The 16,389-nt window shown below is 48.7% G+C and overlaps 5 protein-coding genes across 5 annotated transcripts; 3 read left to right on the forward strand and 2 right to left on the reverse strand.

Annotated features, from left to right (window-relative positions):
- Nucleotides 1-504: 504 nt before the first annotated feature.
- FIESC28_03218 (uncharacterized protein) lies at nt 505-4,657 on the forward strand (the record flags this gene model as incomplete). The annotated part of the gene is made up of 2 exons (XM_031157367.1): nt 505-3,970; nt 4,023-4,657. 2 exons carry the CDS (start codon nt 505-507, stop codon nt 4,655-4,657), a joined length of 4,101 nt encoding a protein of 1,366 aa, XP_031018499.1.
- Nucleotides 4,658-5,837: 1,180 nt separating this feature from the next.
- FIESC28_03219 (uncharacterized protein) lies at nt 5,838-7,751 on the forward strand (the record flags this gene model as incomplete). Its single annotated transcript, XM_031157368.1, has 1 exon — nt 5,838-7,751. The coding sequence occupies one exon, from the start codon at nt 5,838-5,840 to the stop codon at nt 7,749-7,751; it is 1,914 nt and encodes a 637-aa protein (XP_031018500.1).
- Nucleotides 7,752-8,008: 257 nt separating this feature from the next.
- On the forward strand, nt 8,009-10,613 carry FIESC28_03220 (uncharacterized protein; the record flags this gene model as incomplete). The annotated part of the gene is made up of 9 exons (XM_031157369.1): nt 8,009-8,126; nt 8,268-8,668; nt 8,718-8,795; nt 8,884-8,925; nt 8,986-9,028; nt 9,134-9,313; nt 9,361-9,422; nt 9,474-9,595; nt 9,656-10,613. The coding sequence occupies 9 exons, from the start codon at nt 8,009-8,011 to the stop codon at nt 10,611-10,613; spliced, it is 2,004 nt and encodes a 667-aa protein (XP_031018501.1).
- A 994-nt stretch (nt 10,614-11,607) lies between these two features.
- Nucleotides 11,608-12,246, reverse strand: FIESC28_03221 (uncharacterized protein; the record flags this gene model as incomplete). Its single annotated transcript, XM_031157370.1, has 1 exon — nt 11,608-12,246. The coding sequence occupies one exon, from the start codon at nt 12,244-12,246 to the stop codon at nt 11,608-11,610; it is 639 nt and encodes a 212-aa protein (XP_031018502.1).
- A 941-nt stretch (nt 12,247-13,187) lies between these two features.
- On the reverse strand, nt 13,188-14,838 carry FIESC28_03222 (uncharacterized protein; the record flags this gene model as incomplete). The annotated part of the gene is made up of 3 exons (XM_031157371.1): nt 13,188-14,305; nt 14,386-14,642; nt 14,690-14,838. The coding sequence occupies 3 exons, from the start codon at nt 14,836-14,838 to the stop codon at nt 13,188-13,190; spliced, it is 1,524 nt and encodes a 507-aa protein (XP_031018503.1).
- Between the last annotated feature and the right edge of the window lie 1,551 nt (nt 14,839-16,389).

The following is a 16,389-nucleotide window of genomic DNA, read 5'->3' on the forward strand; positions in this document are numbered from 1 at the left end:
CAAAAGAGACCAAATAAGTTGATCAGTCTATCCCACTCTTACCAGCAGTCTATTATTGTACCCTAGAGCTTACAGGACATCCACCTTCCTATCCCACCCTCTCCCACGCAAAACGTCATGATCTTACTTAACTTTATGCTTGTTTTTCACCGTCTGAAGCATAAAATTAAAAAACATCCAGGGATCGGCCCTCTCTAGCGCACAAAAGTGCCGGCCGTAGACCCGGTTCAGTAGAGCCCGGCCGTAAGCTTAAACCGCTCGTATTCCGCCCACTGTGAGGATCCGCACCGTAACGTCAGGGCCGGGATCTGCACACCAAGTACCGACCCGCACAGTGACTTGTTTTTGGGAAGGTCAAGGGATGTGCGTTCCGAATACGGACGCCTTTGCAGGGACCCGATCTAATCTTTGTCTCCTGGATCTTGATCAAGGGAGAGAGAGAAGACCAAGACTTGTGCTCTAGCCTGGCAGCACTTGTTTCGAGACTCCAACTCTAGCCCAGCCATGGCGACCAACGATGGGAAGAGCTTCCCTCCGAGGAAATGGTACAGAAGAGTCCCTCTTCTATCCACAACGCCAATACAGCAGCGTCTCACTGCTCCCAAATCTTCACCATCACCAGCAAATATTGAAGATCAGAACAATGCACAAGACAAACTTCCTCTTCCTGAAACACAAGCCAATTGGCTGTCAATTTTGACATTCAATTGGCTAGGTCGTCTTTTACGGACAGGCTATACTCGACCTCTCCAAACAGACGATTTGTATGATATGCCAAACCATAGATTGGTAGAAGATCATGCGAATCGCCTAGAAGAGGCCTGGGCTACGAGACTTGCCACAAACCATGGTAAAAAGCCAGCGAAATGGCGACCTTTCTGGGCAAGAAAAACAACCGATACCACTGTCTTGACATTAGCGCTCAACGATGTCTGCTTCAAGTGGTTCTGGCTAGGAGGCATCTTCAAGCTGGCCGGTGATCTATCTCAGATTCTCTCACCACTTCTTATTCGCTTCCTCATCGGCACTTTATCAGACCCTTCGCAACAAGCCCTTCGCTCAGGCTTTGGCTACGCAGTCGGACTTTTTCTACTCTTGGTCTTCTCAGTCACATCCAACGTCCATGGCTTCTACCGATCTTACACCACTGGTGTTCTTTTACGAGGTGCTCTTATGCATGTTATTTATCGCCGAGCAACAACACAGCTCAGCGAACGCGCAAAGCTCAAACATGGACTCGGAACGGGTAAGCTGATGAGTCTCATCAGTGCTGATGTCACACGTGTGGATTTTTGTTGTGGCTATTTTCATGTTGCTTGGACGAGTATCTTTCAGATGCTACTTTGTCTCGCTTTGACGATCTGGACTATGGGATATAGTGCTTTACCAGGTTTTGGATTGCTCGCTCTGCTGTATCCCCTCCAGTCATTCATGATGCGCAAACTTCTTCTTCTTCGCAGGGGAAGTATGCCTTTCACGGACGCACGCGTTAAGGCTGTGGTGGAAGCAGTCGCTGCGATTCGTCTAGTCAAGACAAACGCCTACGAGGAGAGTCTACTGTCCAAGATTGGCAAGCTGAGATCTGATGAAGTGGTTTATATCCGTAAGAGAATGCTTCTCAGAGCCTTCAACACTGCCATTTCATATACTGCACCCACATTAGCTTCTGTTGTGGCCATTGTCTGTTATGGTGCAACCGCTGAGAATGGTATGGATGCCGGTGTCGTGTTCTCCGGACTTGCATATTTCATGCTACTGAGAACACCACTTATGGCTCTTCCTACTGCTCTCTCTGCTGTGGCTGATGCCAGAGCTGCCCTTGAGCGTTTGGCTATGTTCATGCTTGCGTCTGATGTATCGCAAAGCGAGAAGCCGGATCCTGAGTCAGATATTGGGTATCCCTCTGATTCTGAGCCTGATACCGTTATTCGCGTTGAAGACGCTACCTTTGCCTATCACGACGATGAGCAGCTCTTGGCCGAGAACGAGGAGAAGCAAAGCGCCTCCACCAGCCAACGCTTATGCTTGGACTCATTCCATGTCAAGCGCAATCAACTAGTCGGCATCGTCGGAGCAGTGGCATCAGGAAAATCATCCGTCCTGAAAGCCCTTCTCGGCGATCTTCATCTCGTACAAGCAAGATCCTTCCACCTCGGTCTCTCCAAATCTTCGTCCCAAATCGCCTTCGCACCCCAAAGCGCATGGCTTCTCAGTGAGACCGTCCGCGAGAACATCGTCTTTGGTAGACCCTTCGATCACGCATGGTACAACGAAGTCCTCACAAGATGTTGTCTCCATCCTGATATGAAGGCTCTTCCCGATGGTGACATGACAGTGGTCGGTGAGAACGGTGTTTCATTATCTGGTGGCCAGAAGCAACGTATAAGTCTTGCTAGAGCCATCTACGGTCGAAGCTCACTTTTGTTTCTTGATGACTGTTTCTCTGCTTTGGATGCTCATGTCGGTGCTCGTGTGTTCGACATGGTAGTTAACCAGGCTCGGAGAAATGGTGAAGGGACGATCGTGCTGGTTACGCATTCTATTCGATTTGCTAGACAGGCTGATCAGATCGTGTACATGGAGAAGGGCCGGGTCGTGGAGCAGGGTTCTTATGAACAGCTTCAAAGTCAAAACGGTGCTTTTACTGCGTTTGCTGGATCTACGCCATTGCTCGAAGACTCTGATTTCGAGACGGCCAGCAGCAGTGGCTCCGAACAAGCTATCGATGAGCCTACCGAGAAGGAGTCTTCTAAGTCAGAAACTGAGAAGAAGCCATCAGAGACCCGTGGAAAGGAAGTCATGCAGTCAGAGGAACGAGTCGTCGGCTCCGTCAGCGGCAGAACCTACATTCGTTACGCCCAGTTCGGCAACGCATTCCTCACTGTCCCTCTCCTGATACTGTCCATCGCTATCTACCAAGGAACCAGCATCGTCTCACCACTCTGGCTAAGCTGGTGGCAGAAAACTCAGTACATATCTATCTCCGAGGACGCATACATGGGTGGCTACGCAGCTTTCGGAGCAGGTCAATCGATCGGTCTGTTCTGTATGAGCGCTACCTTTGCCCTGTTCTGCTTCTGGTGTTCGAACAAGCTTCATCAGGCTAGTCTGTCCAAGGTTTTGCTTGCGCCGGTGACCTTCTTCGATACGACTCCTCAAGGACGAATCACACATCGGTTCAGTAAGGATGTTGATGCTGTTGATAACGTGGTCGGCGAGACGTTGCGACTCTTCATCTCTACGTTTGTCCAGGTCTTGGGTACGATTATCGTCGTGAGCATCGTCGTTCCAGCATTCTTAGCCATTGCTTTTGCTTTACTGCTTGTCTACACGTGGACGGGAATGTACTACCGGCCTTCATCGCGAGAACTTCGTCGACTGAACAATCTTCTTCGAAGTCGCATTTATGAGCACTTCGGCGAGTCTCTATCAGGTCTTCCCACTCTCAAGGCTTTTGGTGCAGTTCCTCGTTTCGTTGACGACAACGCGCGAAAGATCGATACAGAAAACACGGCGTATTGGCTCTCCGTTGCTTGCCAACGTTGGCTCAACCTCCGTCTTGATCTCTGTGGTGCAACCCTCGTCCTGGCAGCAGGGCTTCTCGTCGTCGGTCTCCGCGGCACCATTGACCCATCTTCTGGTGGTGTAGTCTTATCATACATCGTTACAGCGCAGGCAGTCTTTGGAAACATGATTCGCCAGAGCGCTGAGATTGAGAATAACATGAATTCGGTGGAGAGAATGCTGCATTATGCCTATAATATTGAGCAAGAGCCTGAACATCGGGTTGACAAGCTGGATGAGGAGTTGGAGAGGCAGCAGTGGCCGACTGCCGGGCGTGTTGAGTTCCAGGAGTTTACCCTCAGTCACCGACCTGGCTTGGAGCCGGCCTTGAAGGAAATTAATCTGGATATCAAGGCTGGTGAGAAGGTGGGAGTTGTCGGCCGTACTGGTGCTGGCAAGACAACCCGTAAGTCCACATCTTAATCGCCTTGAATAGCAGCTAGCTAACCTCTTCCCAGTGATATCTGCTCTCCTACGAATTGCCGAGCCTACCACCGGACGAATTCTCATCGACGGCGTCGACATCCACAAGATCGGCCTCCATCTGCTTCGATCCAACCTATCAGTCATCAGTCAAGACGCTGTCCTCTTGGCCGGCACGATCCGCTACAACCTCGATCCCTTCCAGCAATACGATGACGAGTGGCTCCAACAATGCTTGAACCGCGTTGGTTTGACCTCCGAACATTACAAGGTTGCCGAGAAACAAGACTCTGACTCCAGTGACGGACCAAGTCTGAACCTGGACTCTGAAGTCAAGGAGAACGGCTCCAATATCTCTCAAGGGCAACGCTCCTTAATTTCCATCGCTCGTGCTCTCGTGCGTCACTCAAGAATCGTCATTCTCGACGAGGCGACGGCTTCAATTGACGGCAGAGCCGATGCGAAGTTACAAGCGATGCTGAACGAGGTTATGGGTAACGCAACTGTCCTTACAGTGGCCCACCGACTTGATACTATTGTTGCTACGTGCGACAAGGTTATCGTCATGGATGCTGGACGCGTAGTCGAGTTTTCTACTGTCTCGGAGCTATATGCCAAGTCGGATAGTGTGTTTAGATCTTTGTGTGATGCCGCAAAGATTTCTATATGAGCATTGTATTTTTTAGAAAGAATACTTCATGTTACATTTAATTTTAGATAGAATTCTGATTGATGCAACGTTCTCCCGCATTAATTCATGATCGGTATGTCTGTGCGATAACGGAGCGATGAGATTGATAAGCCCTTCATCATCGACGCCAAGATCGACACTGCAATGTCGTGCAACATTAGCCGATGAACCTTGTGCCGTTGGTTTTCACGAGCCAACACCTCGGGAATCCACGGGTGGTAAGGATCGTCGAGGCAAGAGAAATCAGGTTTGGAGGTAGCCAATTCAATTCTGTAGTAGGAATAAGAGGCGGCTCAGGCGGAAAGGCGGAACACCTTATTTCACTCTAGGCCAGCTTTGGTTAAGGACTTAAGGTACTGTAGCTATCGTTAGCTGGGCTGGCTGGGGTAGATCCTTAGCTTTCTGCTTGTGTCTCAGTCACAAGCCAGTCACAAACCCCCAAAGAATGTGTCACTGATTCTAAATCCATCTTGAAAATTTTTGCCTCCCTTGCAAGCCTCCCACGCGTGCAAGTGCCAGGTTCGGACGATTTACCTCATATCAATCTGATTCTGATTTTCCAGGATCAAAGAGTTGCATTAAAGAGCCACCACAGTCCGTTGTACTGTCACATTATACTGTCCCCTCTATTCTCTTCAGGGATATGATCTTCACCGACGTCCCACTTCCAAGCCGATCCCTACCCATCTGGACCATCTGATTAGATGGAAGTATGTGATAATCTTGGCTTCATGCAGCAGTCGAACCAACAGATCAGATAATCTTTTGGAACAAAAAAACCACGCATGTTGATCCCCGACCAAGGTCACGCCAAACCTTTGCACCCTGGACTTGGCTTTTTCCACAGACCCGAGAGACCCTGTATCTTCTTCTTTTTTCGGCGACTTAGCTTGGCATAGCTGTTGGTCGTGTCTCTTTTCCCTCTTTTTTCTCGGTCTTGTAGGGGGCGAACAGAACCAACAGCTTTTATCTGCAAATAGTAAAGAAAAAGTCAGGCCAGAAGTGAGACTACCGATGCACCTAGAAGAGCTTTTCTTGCCCCTTTCCAACCTATCTTAGAATTCTTTCTCTTATTTCTATTCCATGCACTGCCGATCTTTTGTCTAGAGCACCCAGCTCAGGTCAGGTCAATTCATTCGCATCGCATCGCGTCGCCAAAATGTCCGCGCCCAACAACCCCTCGGGCCCAGAGTCGCAGACTCCCCCGCAAAACAACGAAATGTTCGAACTCAACGAGAAGAAGGATTACGATACCTCCAACGCTCCCGTATCCGACGATGAACACAAGGAAATTGGTGTTGGCAGAGTTGAGGCCTTTAACAAGGTCCTCTACCAGTCTGGCAAGAAGGGCAAGATCTTGCTCTGGTTGCTGGGTGTCTCAATTGGCTTGACCATGTTCGCCTACGCGCTGGACATGGGCATCACCACCACCATTTTCGGTACACTGGCTGCTTCTACCTTTGGTGTGCACAGTCAGCTTGGTACCGTCAACACAGCTGGTCAAATTATTCGTGCTATTAGCAAGCCTTTCATTGGAAAGTTGTCGGATATCACATCGCGACCGACGACATATGTTGTCGTGCTTGTCTTTTACGCTGTAGGCTTTGCTGTCGCTGCGAGCGCTAATGGCTTTACCTCGTATGTCATCGGTATCTGCTTCACCTCCGTTGGCAAGTCTGGTCTCGATCTTCTCAGCGATATCATCGTCGCTGATTTGACACCCTTGGAATGGCGTGGTTTCTTCGGCGCATGTCTCTCTCTGCCATTCATCGTCACTGTTCCTGTGAATGGCTTCATTGCCGAGGGCTTCTACGACAACTGGCGATGGGGTCTTGGCATGTTCTCCATCATCGTCCCTGCTCTTCTCCTTCCTGCTATCTTCACTCTCTACACGATGCAGCGTCGTGGCGAGAAGGCCGGTATGGTCACCATGGCCGACTCCAAGGATGTGCGAACTGGTCGCTCTGAGGCTACGCCCAAGAACCTGACCTACTGGGCTAAGCTTGCTTACCGTGGTCTGATCGACGTTGACATCGTCGGTCTCATTCTTCTTGGTTTCGCCTTTTCCCTCATTCTCCTGCCAATCACCCTGGCTAAGAGCGCCAAGGGTGGATGGAACAACCCCAACATGATCGCTATGATTGTCGTGGGCTTCGTTATTCTCATTCTGTTCGGTCTCTACGAATACTATCTGGCTCCCAAGCCCATGATGACCAAGCGCATTCTCAAGAACAGAGCTTTCATCGCTGGTGTTATCATCCACATCTTCAACCAGATGGCTTCCTCCGTTCGTAACACTTACTTCTCATCGTACATCCTCATCATCAAGGAGTGGACAACCTACCAGTGGACAATCTTCCTTGGTATCACCACCATGGGTCTCTGCCTGGTCGGTCCCATCGTCGGTCTTATCCACCGTGTATCTCATCGCTACAAGGGTCTCATGATCTTCGGTGCCGCAGCCAGGATTCTTGGTTACGGTCTTCTCATCAGCCCCAACGGTATGATGACTGAGGACACTGCTCGCCTCGTAGCAGCTCAGCTCATCTTCTGTCTTTCATCCCTCAACGTCGTTGGTGTCCGAGTTGGTGTCCAGGCTTCCGTTCCTCACGACGATGTCGCCTCGCTCATTTCTATTATCACTCTGTGGTCTACTCTTGGCTCTAGTATCGGTAGCGCCCTCGCCACCAGCATTTGGACCGAGCAGATGGTTGACCAGATGCACGTTGAGATGCCCAACGTCGATGATACGACTATTGCCACAATCTACGGCAACATCAAGACCCTCAAGACTTATGACTTCTTCGATCCTATCCGCCAAGGGTCCATCCGAGCTTACTCTATTGTCAACGGTCACATCACCATCCTTGCCATTGTCCTGTCATGTATTCCTCTCATCGCCTCTTTGTTCATGCCCAACTTCTATCTTGGCAAGCAGCAGAATGCTGTTAACAACAAGGGTCTCGATGGCGAAGTTGTGGATATTCCTCAGAACAGTACTGCGGCCGAGAACACTACTGAGGCCAAGCCTGCTACTTTCACGCAGAAGCTAGCTGCTTTGTACCGCAAGTAGATGGTCCCCATGAGACTTTTGTGGCACTTGCAACACGTCAAGTATGGCCTGTCTCATAACTACCATTAATCGGAGTGCTTCAATTACACCCAACCTCAACCTAATGTACATAGTAGTACTCGAACTATAGCTCAAGTAAAATCTACCTTAATATATGGCTGGCCGCCAGGCGCGACACCAAAGCCAGATGACGTTATCCTCAACCTATGACATCACTTCCTTTATGTGAACTGGCATCTCCCGTCGCTTTGAAAACGATGTTATTGTTCGAGACTTCTATTATACCTGCCAAGCCTGTACTAGCCAATTTTGTTCAGGAAAACTACGTGAATCTTCAGATGACCATTTCCCCACGTGATGATAATGACCCACAACGTTAGTAGCGTATTATCTGATCATCTGATAATAACGCTCCCAAGATAACGATCTCTCAACATCACAGGGTCGAGATACAACATCAGTCACCCAGGATGCGATACTGGAAGTTGAATAAAGCAATATGGCTCCTAAACTTAGTCACCTTCACCGCTGCATCAAACGCGTCGTCAGCCAACCCCAAGCTATGCGGTAAAGCGTGTCGCCAAACATTCCGAACGCTGAAGTTCGCCGACGCGCCTGAGGGTGCATTCTTTGCAAGACAGGAATGCACCAGCCGCTTGTATCAAACTTCACTGCATCTTTGTTGGGACATTCATTGCCTTGAGGATGTTTGGGTCGCTGAGTCAAGGGCTATGAACCAGACATGCCAGAACATGTACGACGCATATCTCGCTCAAAACGATATAATCGACGGGATCACAGATGATGAGAGGGCCCAGATAGTCAAGTTCAATGCGACAGACCCTGGCCGTACACATCGATATGATGAACTCATGCTACCAACCCCAACTTACTTTAATATCTGGATTAGAACATTGGTGAGTAGTCTAAACTTGACACGAGAACTATATCACTGAGGAACCCTAGGCGGCACATGATTATGTATGGGATTACCACTACTACTACGGCTGGGCAATGGGAATCTTCTGGGCCATAGTGATAGCGGTTGGTATGGCGAAGCAAGTGCTCACACGGCTAAATGCCATGCAAGGTCAACGGAGTGTATGGCTCAACCGTAATATTCTAACTCCAGCTACATTTGGGCAACGCTGCGTGCAAGACTTTGGAGGCTGGGGTACTTTGCCTCCACGTATACAAACACTAACACTCTCGCTATTCGTTATACTAAATATAGTATGCTCTATCCACGGATACGAAATATTCGAAGGCTATGGATAGTAAGTCTTGTCCCGAGAGACCTTAATGTTTGAGCTTTTGTTGACGAGAACTCAGCTACCCTTCCGTATGGCTTCAAGTCATTCGCCATGTCTCTGACAGAACAGGCATCATCTCGTTCGCCAACTTCCCGCTTATCTGGTTGTTCGGCATGCGAAACAATATCGTTATATGGTTAACCGGCTGGGATTTTAAGACATACAACAACTTCCATCGCTGGGTTGCAAGGATAGCGACTGTACAGGCTGTGGCCCATTCTATTGGGTATATCATCATTATCTTTCAGAGTAAGTGTACTCGATAAGCACTGGAAGATCGATACTAAAGACTTTAGGGGGCGGTTGGGAATATTTCTGGAGGATCTCGAACTTGACCTTTTGGTGGACTGGTGAACTGGTACGCTCCTATCTGTCCACCTTAGTTCTTTCTAGCTAACAGCATGACAAGGCAACCATCTTCATATGTTTGCTTGTCGGCCTGTCATTCTTCTACGTGCGTCGTATGCAGTACGAGTTCTTCCTCATCTCGCATATCGTTCTATCGGTTTTGGTCCTCGTTACAATGCTCAGGTGAGTCACATCGCAACAGCTAGTCTTTATCCCAACGTAACACTAATACACACTGTCAAGCCATGTCTCCATCTTCAGAGGTGCCTACGACGCGCTCATATGGATTCCCGTCTTAATATGGCTACTAGACAGAGCCATCCGCACAGCTCGAATGTTGGCGTTTAATCCTAAGTTCTGGAAGACCACCGCTCAAATGACTTATAACGAGGACTCACATATGATCCGAGTCACTGTCCCAGTAACATCAAGTTTTTACAACATCGAGCCAGGAACATTTTACTATCTCATGGTTCTCAACAAATGGAACTTCTGGGAGAGCCATCCGTTTACGGTCGCGTGGATCTCAAAGTCTGGGCAACACACCACACCAGAACAAATTCCACTGCTAGGCCACCTCACTGACGAAGTCGGTCCTGAAGCTGAGAAGACGCAATGGGAGATGACATTCCTTATTCGTCCGTACGACAGCTTTACTTCGCGACTAAAAGGTTACGCAGAGCAGGACCAGCCAAAGCCAGCGAAAGTTCAAGTAGCCATTGATGGACCCTATGGAAAGACGCTACCTTTAGAACGCTTCGATAAAGTTCTTTTCATCGTCGGCGGCAGCGGTATCGCAGTTCCACTTTCATACATGCACAAACTTACATCCGGTACTGGACCGAGGCTGATCGAAATCCACTGGGCAGTACGACAGACTGCTCTTGCTGTAGATGTTCTCAATCAGGAATTGAGCTGTGTCCTTGGCAAAGACCAGGTCAAGGTCTGTATCTATGTGACTGGCGCCAACGATGCGGGACCTCTCGATACAACTACTTGCCACCTTGCGGAGTGGAAAGATGGCCGACTCAACGTTGAAGGTATTATTGACAATGTACTGGACATGGGTGATCAAGGCAGTCTTGCCGTGGTTACAAGTGGACCTGCCAGGATGGCGGATGAGAGCCGAAGCGCTGTGGCTGATCGGACAATGCATTCCCTGCCTCGTATAGAGTACTTTGAGGAGAGCTTTCAGTGGTAGACAGATTGGTGGATACAGATAGATGAGACTTGACCAACAACCAACATCGCCACGTGCATTTCAGTGCAGTCTCACCCGAGATCCGGTTCTGACTCCTGCATGTGCATTTCCCACAACTGTTCCAGAAGTCTTCTGCTACCGCGTCTCGGACTCCGACGTACCGTACTAATAATCGAACTTGCATGACTTATCCCTGATTTCGGGACGGAGCGGAGTGACAGGAATTTCATCTGGTCCCATCCCTGCTTCATCCATGGGTTCTTCCACCGGTGTCCTAGTTCTGTCGTGTTGCATGACTGCCACCGACAGTGGATAAGGGTGACTTTGGAATCCACTGTGATCCTAGAAAGGCCGAAATGGAGCCAGCGTGGGGGCAAGGTCGGAAGGTTAGGTCACCAATGGATGCTTAGATGTGACAGTGTCAATATGATAGCCTCAACTGTAAGTCCTTGGTCAGTAAGGATCATCTTGCAAGGACAAAACTTTATATTATCAGATGCTTATGAAGTTTTTCATTGATGGAGATGTAACCTTACTCGATCTGGATCATCGCGGCTCGATGTCACCCTCTGACGGCGAATTGCCTGGCAAAAGATCTGATAAGCAGTGACAGACGTGCAGAACGTTCTCGAACAGGTTTTATCAGATGAATCTGGAGCCTCATTCTCAGCATCCCTGCTTCCAGCTTTGCCACGGCAGATTCTGGCTGGCCGATATCGCTTCTCTGATCGCCTTCAGTCGCTGATTTAATGTGACTTGGTTGATGTCCAAGGAATATTGGCATTTGGTTCACACGAACAGGAAGAAGCAAAGGAAGAGACCGAGTGATATGAAAAGTTTCTTTCGCCCCTGCAGTCTGTTTGTATCTCTTTCTGGGTCAATATCTACCGTTCTCAGACCAGCAACCAGCCCACGCTGTACAACGACGCTATAGGCCGTAGCTGTGCCCTGGTCGCAATTTGTTGTCCTCTAATCCTCCCAATAATACATTCCCCTAGTTCGACGTATCGTAAACAGTTTTTTCCATATCCCTAAGAATGGCGCCACCATTCACCACCCGTGCGAGTATATTATACCACCATTCCTTTAATATTTCCGATTTCAAGAGCTTCTGCAAGTGTCTCTGAATCTCAATCTGGCTTCTAGCAACCCAGTTCACAGGACCGTTTGGGTTATTGGGTAGTCCAACCCAATACTTTGGGATGCGATTGTCGAGTCTATGGTAGAGAGAGTCTAAATCATCTATATCGTTCCGACGCGTGGTATTGAAAGGGCATGGGAGTTCTCTAGACATCCACCGGGCTTTATGACTCAGAATAACCGGATGTCCGATATTGAGACTACCATAAGTATTCGGAGGAAAGGTTATAAAAGCCAGTGCATCCTGCATCATCCGGTCGGTAAACGTTCGTTTGTAGAATGTACGTCGAATGTACATCTCGTTTTCGATGTAGGTATCGAGCATACAGGGCGATGCTGCCGTGATAGGCGTGATGTTGCGCCTCGTGCCGAGGTATGATAGAATCTCGATTCGAATTTCCACCGGTAACGTGAGGAAAGTATCCTTCAGGTTGCCCATAGTCGTGACATCAGACAGGTTGAGCTGCGACATTGAGGTAATGATGAAAGACATTGTGGATGTGAATTTTTGAAGATTAGTTTGCAAGTCGTAGTTCGAATCGACACAATGGTGGATATGAGCCAGAAGCAGAAAGAGAGAAAGGGCGACCAGAATCAAATATATACAAGAAGGCCGTCATGCTAAACTTTGTACCAAGCAGGTTCTAAGGTTGATAGCATACATCAAGGAAATGCACGCAAACTACTAAATACATAGACTTTACAGTTTTGTGATAACAGAAAGCTTATCCTCTAGTGTTTAGACCGCTATGATAGAATTACCTGGATAGTGAGTTAAGGACATAAAGTGTCTCAATTATTTGATCTCCTAGATCTCGACGGCCAATTCTTTCATTCACCCTTAACATCCTTAGCTGTCTTTGTGAGAACAATGGTCTTGGGACGAGCACCGAGAAGTCTATTATTATTTACTCTTGCTGCGTGATGAAGTCGAGTCTCACTCATGCCGTAAGAGTTGCAGTCAGGCTCTCAACGCTTAAACAAAACTCTCATACTATGGCGTAGCTAGATTTTGGACGTAACGAAAGTCTTGTGATGGATCAAAAGTGACAAAGCTGATCAGACGAAAGATGGTGTTTTTCTTTTTAGACTTTTATTGAACCAGTTTCGTTGAACTTTATGCTAATAACTCCCTCAACATCGATACAGGTTCTGATATACTTTCATCATCACGACCAAGTTATATCATGCAAGTTATGTCATATTGGCCGTAGACTTCAATGGCGCCATGACCATTTGTCAAAGCAGGAAGTGTCTTGGGACAATCCAAGGTCATGGAACAGGTTCTTAACGACGAAGAGGAAAAACCATACATATACAGAACATAGCGGAAGAGGCAATAAAGCGTAATGCTAACCGACTATGGGTAACGACTCATTCAATAAATTAGGTTCTTATTGCTAGACGGCAACTATATCGGCTGACTACACGCTCTTAGATCTTGGAAACGTGCTCGCCGGTCTCGTGCTCAGCAGTCAACTTCTCATCGATTCTTTCAGCCCGGCGAGCCAAGTCGGCCTGGTAATCGGCAGTGTACTGGCTCTTGTCAACTGAAGGAATGAACCAGGGAGCGTTGGTGAACAGATAGTTCATCTCCTCGAGAGGAAGCTGCTTGGTCTCAGGAATGAAAGCCCAGACGCAAAGGGCGTTGGTGAAGTTGCAGACAACAAAGACAAGGTAGTACTTCCAGCCGACAGAGCCCATGGCAATACCGGTGACCTGTCCGATCATGGTGTTGAAAGCGAAGGAGGTCATGGTGGCGAGGGAGACACCCTTGGCACGAGTGCGGGTATCGAAGATCTCGGCAGGGATGATCCAGGATAGAGGTCCGCAAGTGGCTGAGAAGGAGAAGTTGTAGGCCCAAGTAACAATGATGAAACCCCAGCCCTGAGCAGCACTACCAGAACCAGGAGGGTAGACAACCAGCATGATAGTAGCAATGATGAAGGTCAGGCAGTTGAACAGGTTACCCCAGATCAGAGTCCATCGACGACCGAAACGATCGATAAAGGCAATGCAAAGAGCCTGGGCGATAAGAGCAATGATAGAGTTGATGGCCTGGTACTTGAGAGCATCGGAAGCGCCAATGCCAGCCTGCTCGTAGATAGTAACAGAGTAGTACTGAATAGCAGAAACACCAGTCATCTGGATTGAGGCCTGGAGACCGCAAGCAATCAGAAGACGACGGAAGCATGACATGTTTCGGAAAAGCTCCATGTAGGACTTGGCTGAGTTGGCTTGCTCATCGGCGATACTTTCCTGAATCTGCTCGATCTCCGCTCGCACCCAGGCGTCGTCGACGTTGCCATTGGAGTGCAGACGAGCAAGGGTATGCAGCGCCTTTTCCTGCTTACCCTGGTCCATAAGCCAGCGAGGCGACTCGGGGAAGACGAAGATGAGCGAACCGAGGATAAGCGCGGGAATACACTGGATACCGAGGGGGATTCGCCATTGTCGGTTGTCGGTATAGTTGTTGTATGTGCCCCATCCTGTCCAACTCGCGATAAGGGCACCGATGCCCAACATGAATTGCTGGAGAGCGGTAACTCGGCCTGTTTTACAGCGGGTCAGTTCATTTATGCTTATAAAATCGGGTACCCGAGCGGGGATGTTTTGTGGAGTTTTTTCGTACCTCGAATCGAAGGGTGGGCAATTTCGGCTTGGTAGAGAGGGATAATCATGGTGAGGAAACCGACACCGAGACCAGCGAGGAATCGACCAGCCATGAGGTATGAGATCTGAGGAGCTCCAGTTTGGAGAGCGCCTCCGAGGAGGAAAATGATTGAACCGATCGTAATGGTCCATCGTCGACCGAGGTATTCAGCTGTGGGACTGGCAAACCCAGCACCAAAGAAGGCACCTCCTGTGAACAGAGCAACTACAGCACCACTGAGATCGTCAGAATAGTCTTGGGAGTCGCGTTGGGTTAAGCTTACGTTTCGGGAGAGGTATCAGACGTGTTGAAGGTCTCTTTGTACGACTGAGAGGCAATGACCTGGGCAATGACACCCAAATCATAACCGAAGAGCAGCGATCCAAAGGACGCAAACACTCCGACGAGGAATTGATAAACCTTGGGCTTCATGATGAGCTTGCCTTGCTTCAATTGATTAAAGATGGCAGACGGGGATTGAATGGGTCTGATCGACAAACAGCGGGTTCCCTCGACGTTTAATACTTTTTTTTTACATCGTCTACTACCCCAGACTTTCGGCACAAGAAGCTAATTACTCCCTGACTGGCATCATGGGTTTCGTTTCTTGCGCACCAATGACAATCTTGGTAACAAGAAGAAATAGAGTGTGCGGCGCCCCATGGGGAAAGGAACGGTCCTTGCAACCTCGATTGCAAACGCGAACAGAGACACGCTAGGATGCGCCCATTCTACAGCGCGTGACAAGCTCTATAGAAGCGCTTGCTGGTGATTGGAGCGCAAGAGGTAGGAATCGGTGCTGTTGGACGTGGCTTGAGATCAGATTCGGGGGAGACTACCGCAAAAAGATGATGAGGAATGCGGAGAAGGGGGGAATTATCCACCAGTTGAGGACAAGGATGTTTTCTTCGGGGTTAGGTTCCCTACTCGGTCAAAGTATTGAGTCACTCTTGGATCCAACGGGCGGGGTTTCAGCTCGTTGACTTTGGCGCTATTCTGTTTATGCTTGTTTAGTCCGGGGAAGTTATTGGTCAGGAGGTTTTTCATGACTTTCACCGGGGAGACAAGACATGGAGAGTTTTTCGGTTGGGTATCATCCGAGGTTCAAGACAAGAGAGACTTGGCATGAGGAAAGCCCAGAAAATATCATGATGGACGGTAGCATGGACAAGTTTGACAGGTGCTTGATGGATGTAGGATAATGGCACGGAATCGTTTAATTAAGCATGAATGTAGGCAAGCAGACAAGATTAGAGATCGTCCCTGTTTCCAAGTGCTCCTGCCCAATCACAGCAGGTGTTTGAATCCAAAGTGGAGGTATCTTGCGAATACCCCGGATCCGATGCAGCTTAAAAATTGGGTTGAGATTTGGGTTATCAATTGTGGTTTCTCTCGCATGTCACTCGGCAATCAATTCCGAGTTGCCAGACCACGGAGCGCAATGCTAGCAATTTGTCCAGATAAAAAATGGGAACTCCAAGGTATTCGCTCTACTAAAACCTGTCATCTGGTTTCCTGTACAGCCTGTCTAACAGCCCAGAACATGAAGTCTTGTTCATGTACAGGGTAGGGTCGCGTCCACGTCCTCACTCGGCCGACCAACGAACATTTCCGGATATTGTTTACCGATGCCTGGAACATGAACTAACCATGCAGTGGACGGACAATTGTGCATAACCTCATGACAATACGCGTATTGAGCCGCAAAGATGCGAGTTCTAGACTCGTAAGCTTACCAATTGCGCGACAACCAATCTGACTGATTGGCAGACAAAGTGAAAACATAATTCCGCAGTGATCCTTCGCGTCAATTGCAAGCCCCTGGTCAATGAATCCCATGATCAATGTAGCGGAAGATAAAACGCGACAAACTCCAAAAGTCCTGGTTAGCTTCCGCCGCTTTTCAGGTCAGGTCAGGCCAACATGTATTCGACCCACTGTAATTGCTTTGATTGCCATTCTGAGTTAGACTCCATAATTCGA

The sequence above is a fragment of the Fusarium coffeatum genome (genome assembly GCF_003316985.1).
Source record: "Fusarium coffeatum strain FIESC_28 chromosome Unknown BRIP53273_contig_69, whole genome shotgun sequence".
NCBI classification, from domain to species: domain Eukaryota; kingdom Fungi; phylum Ascomycota; class Sordariomycetes; order Hypocreales; family Nectriaceae; genus Fusarium; species Fusarium coffeatum.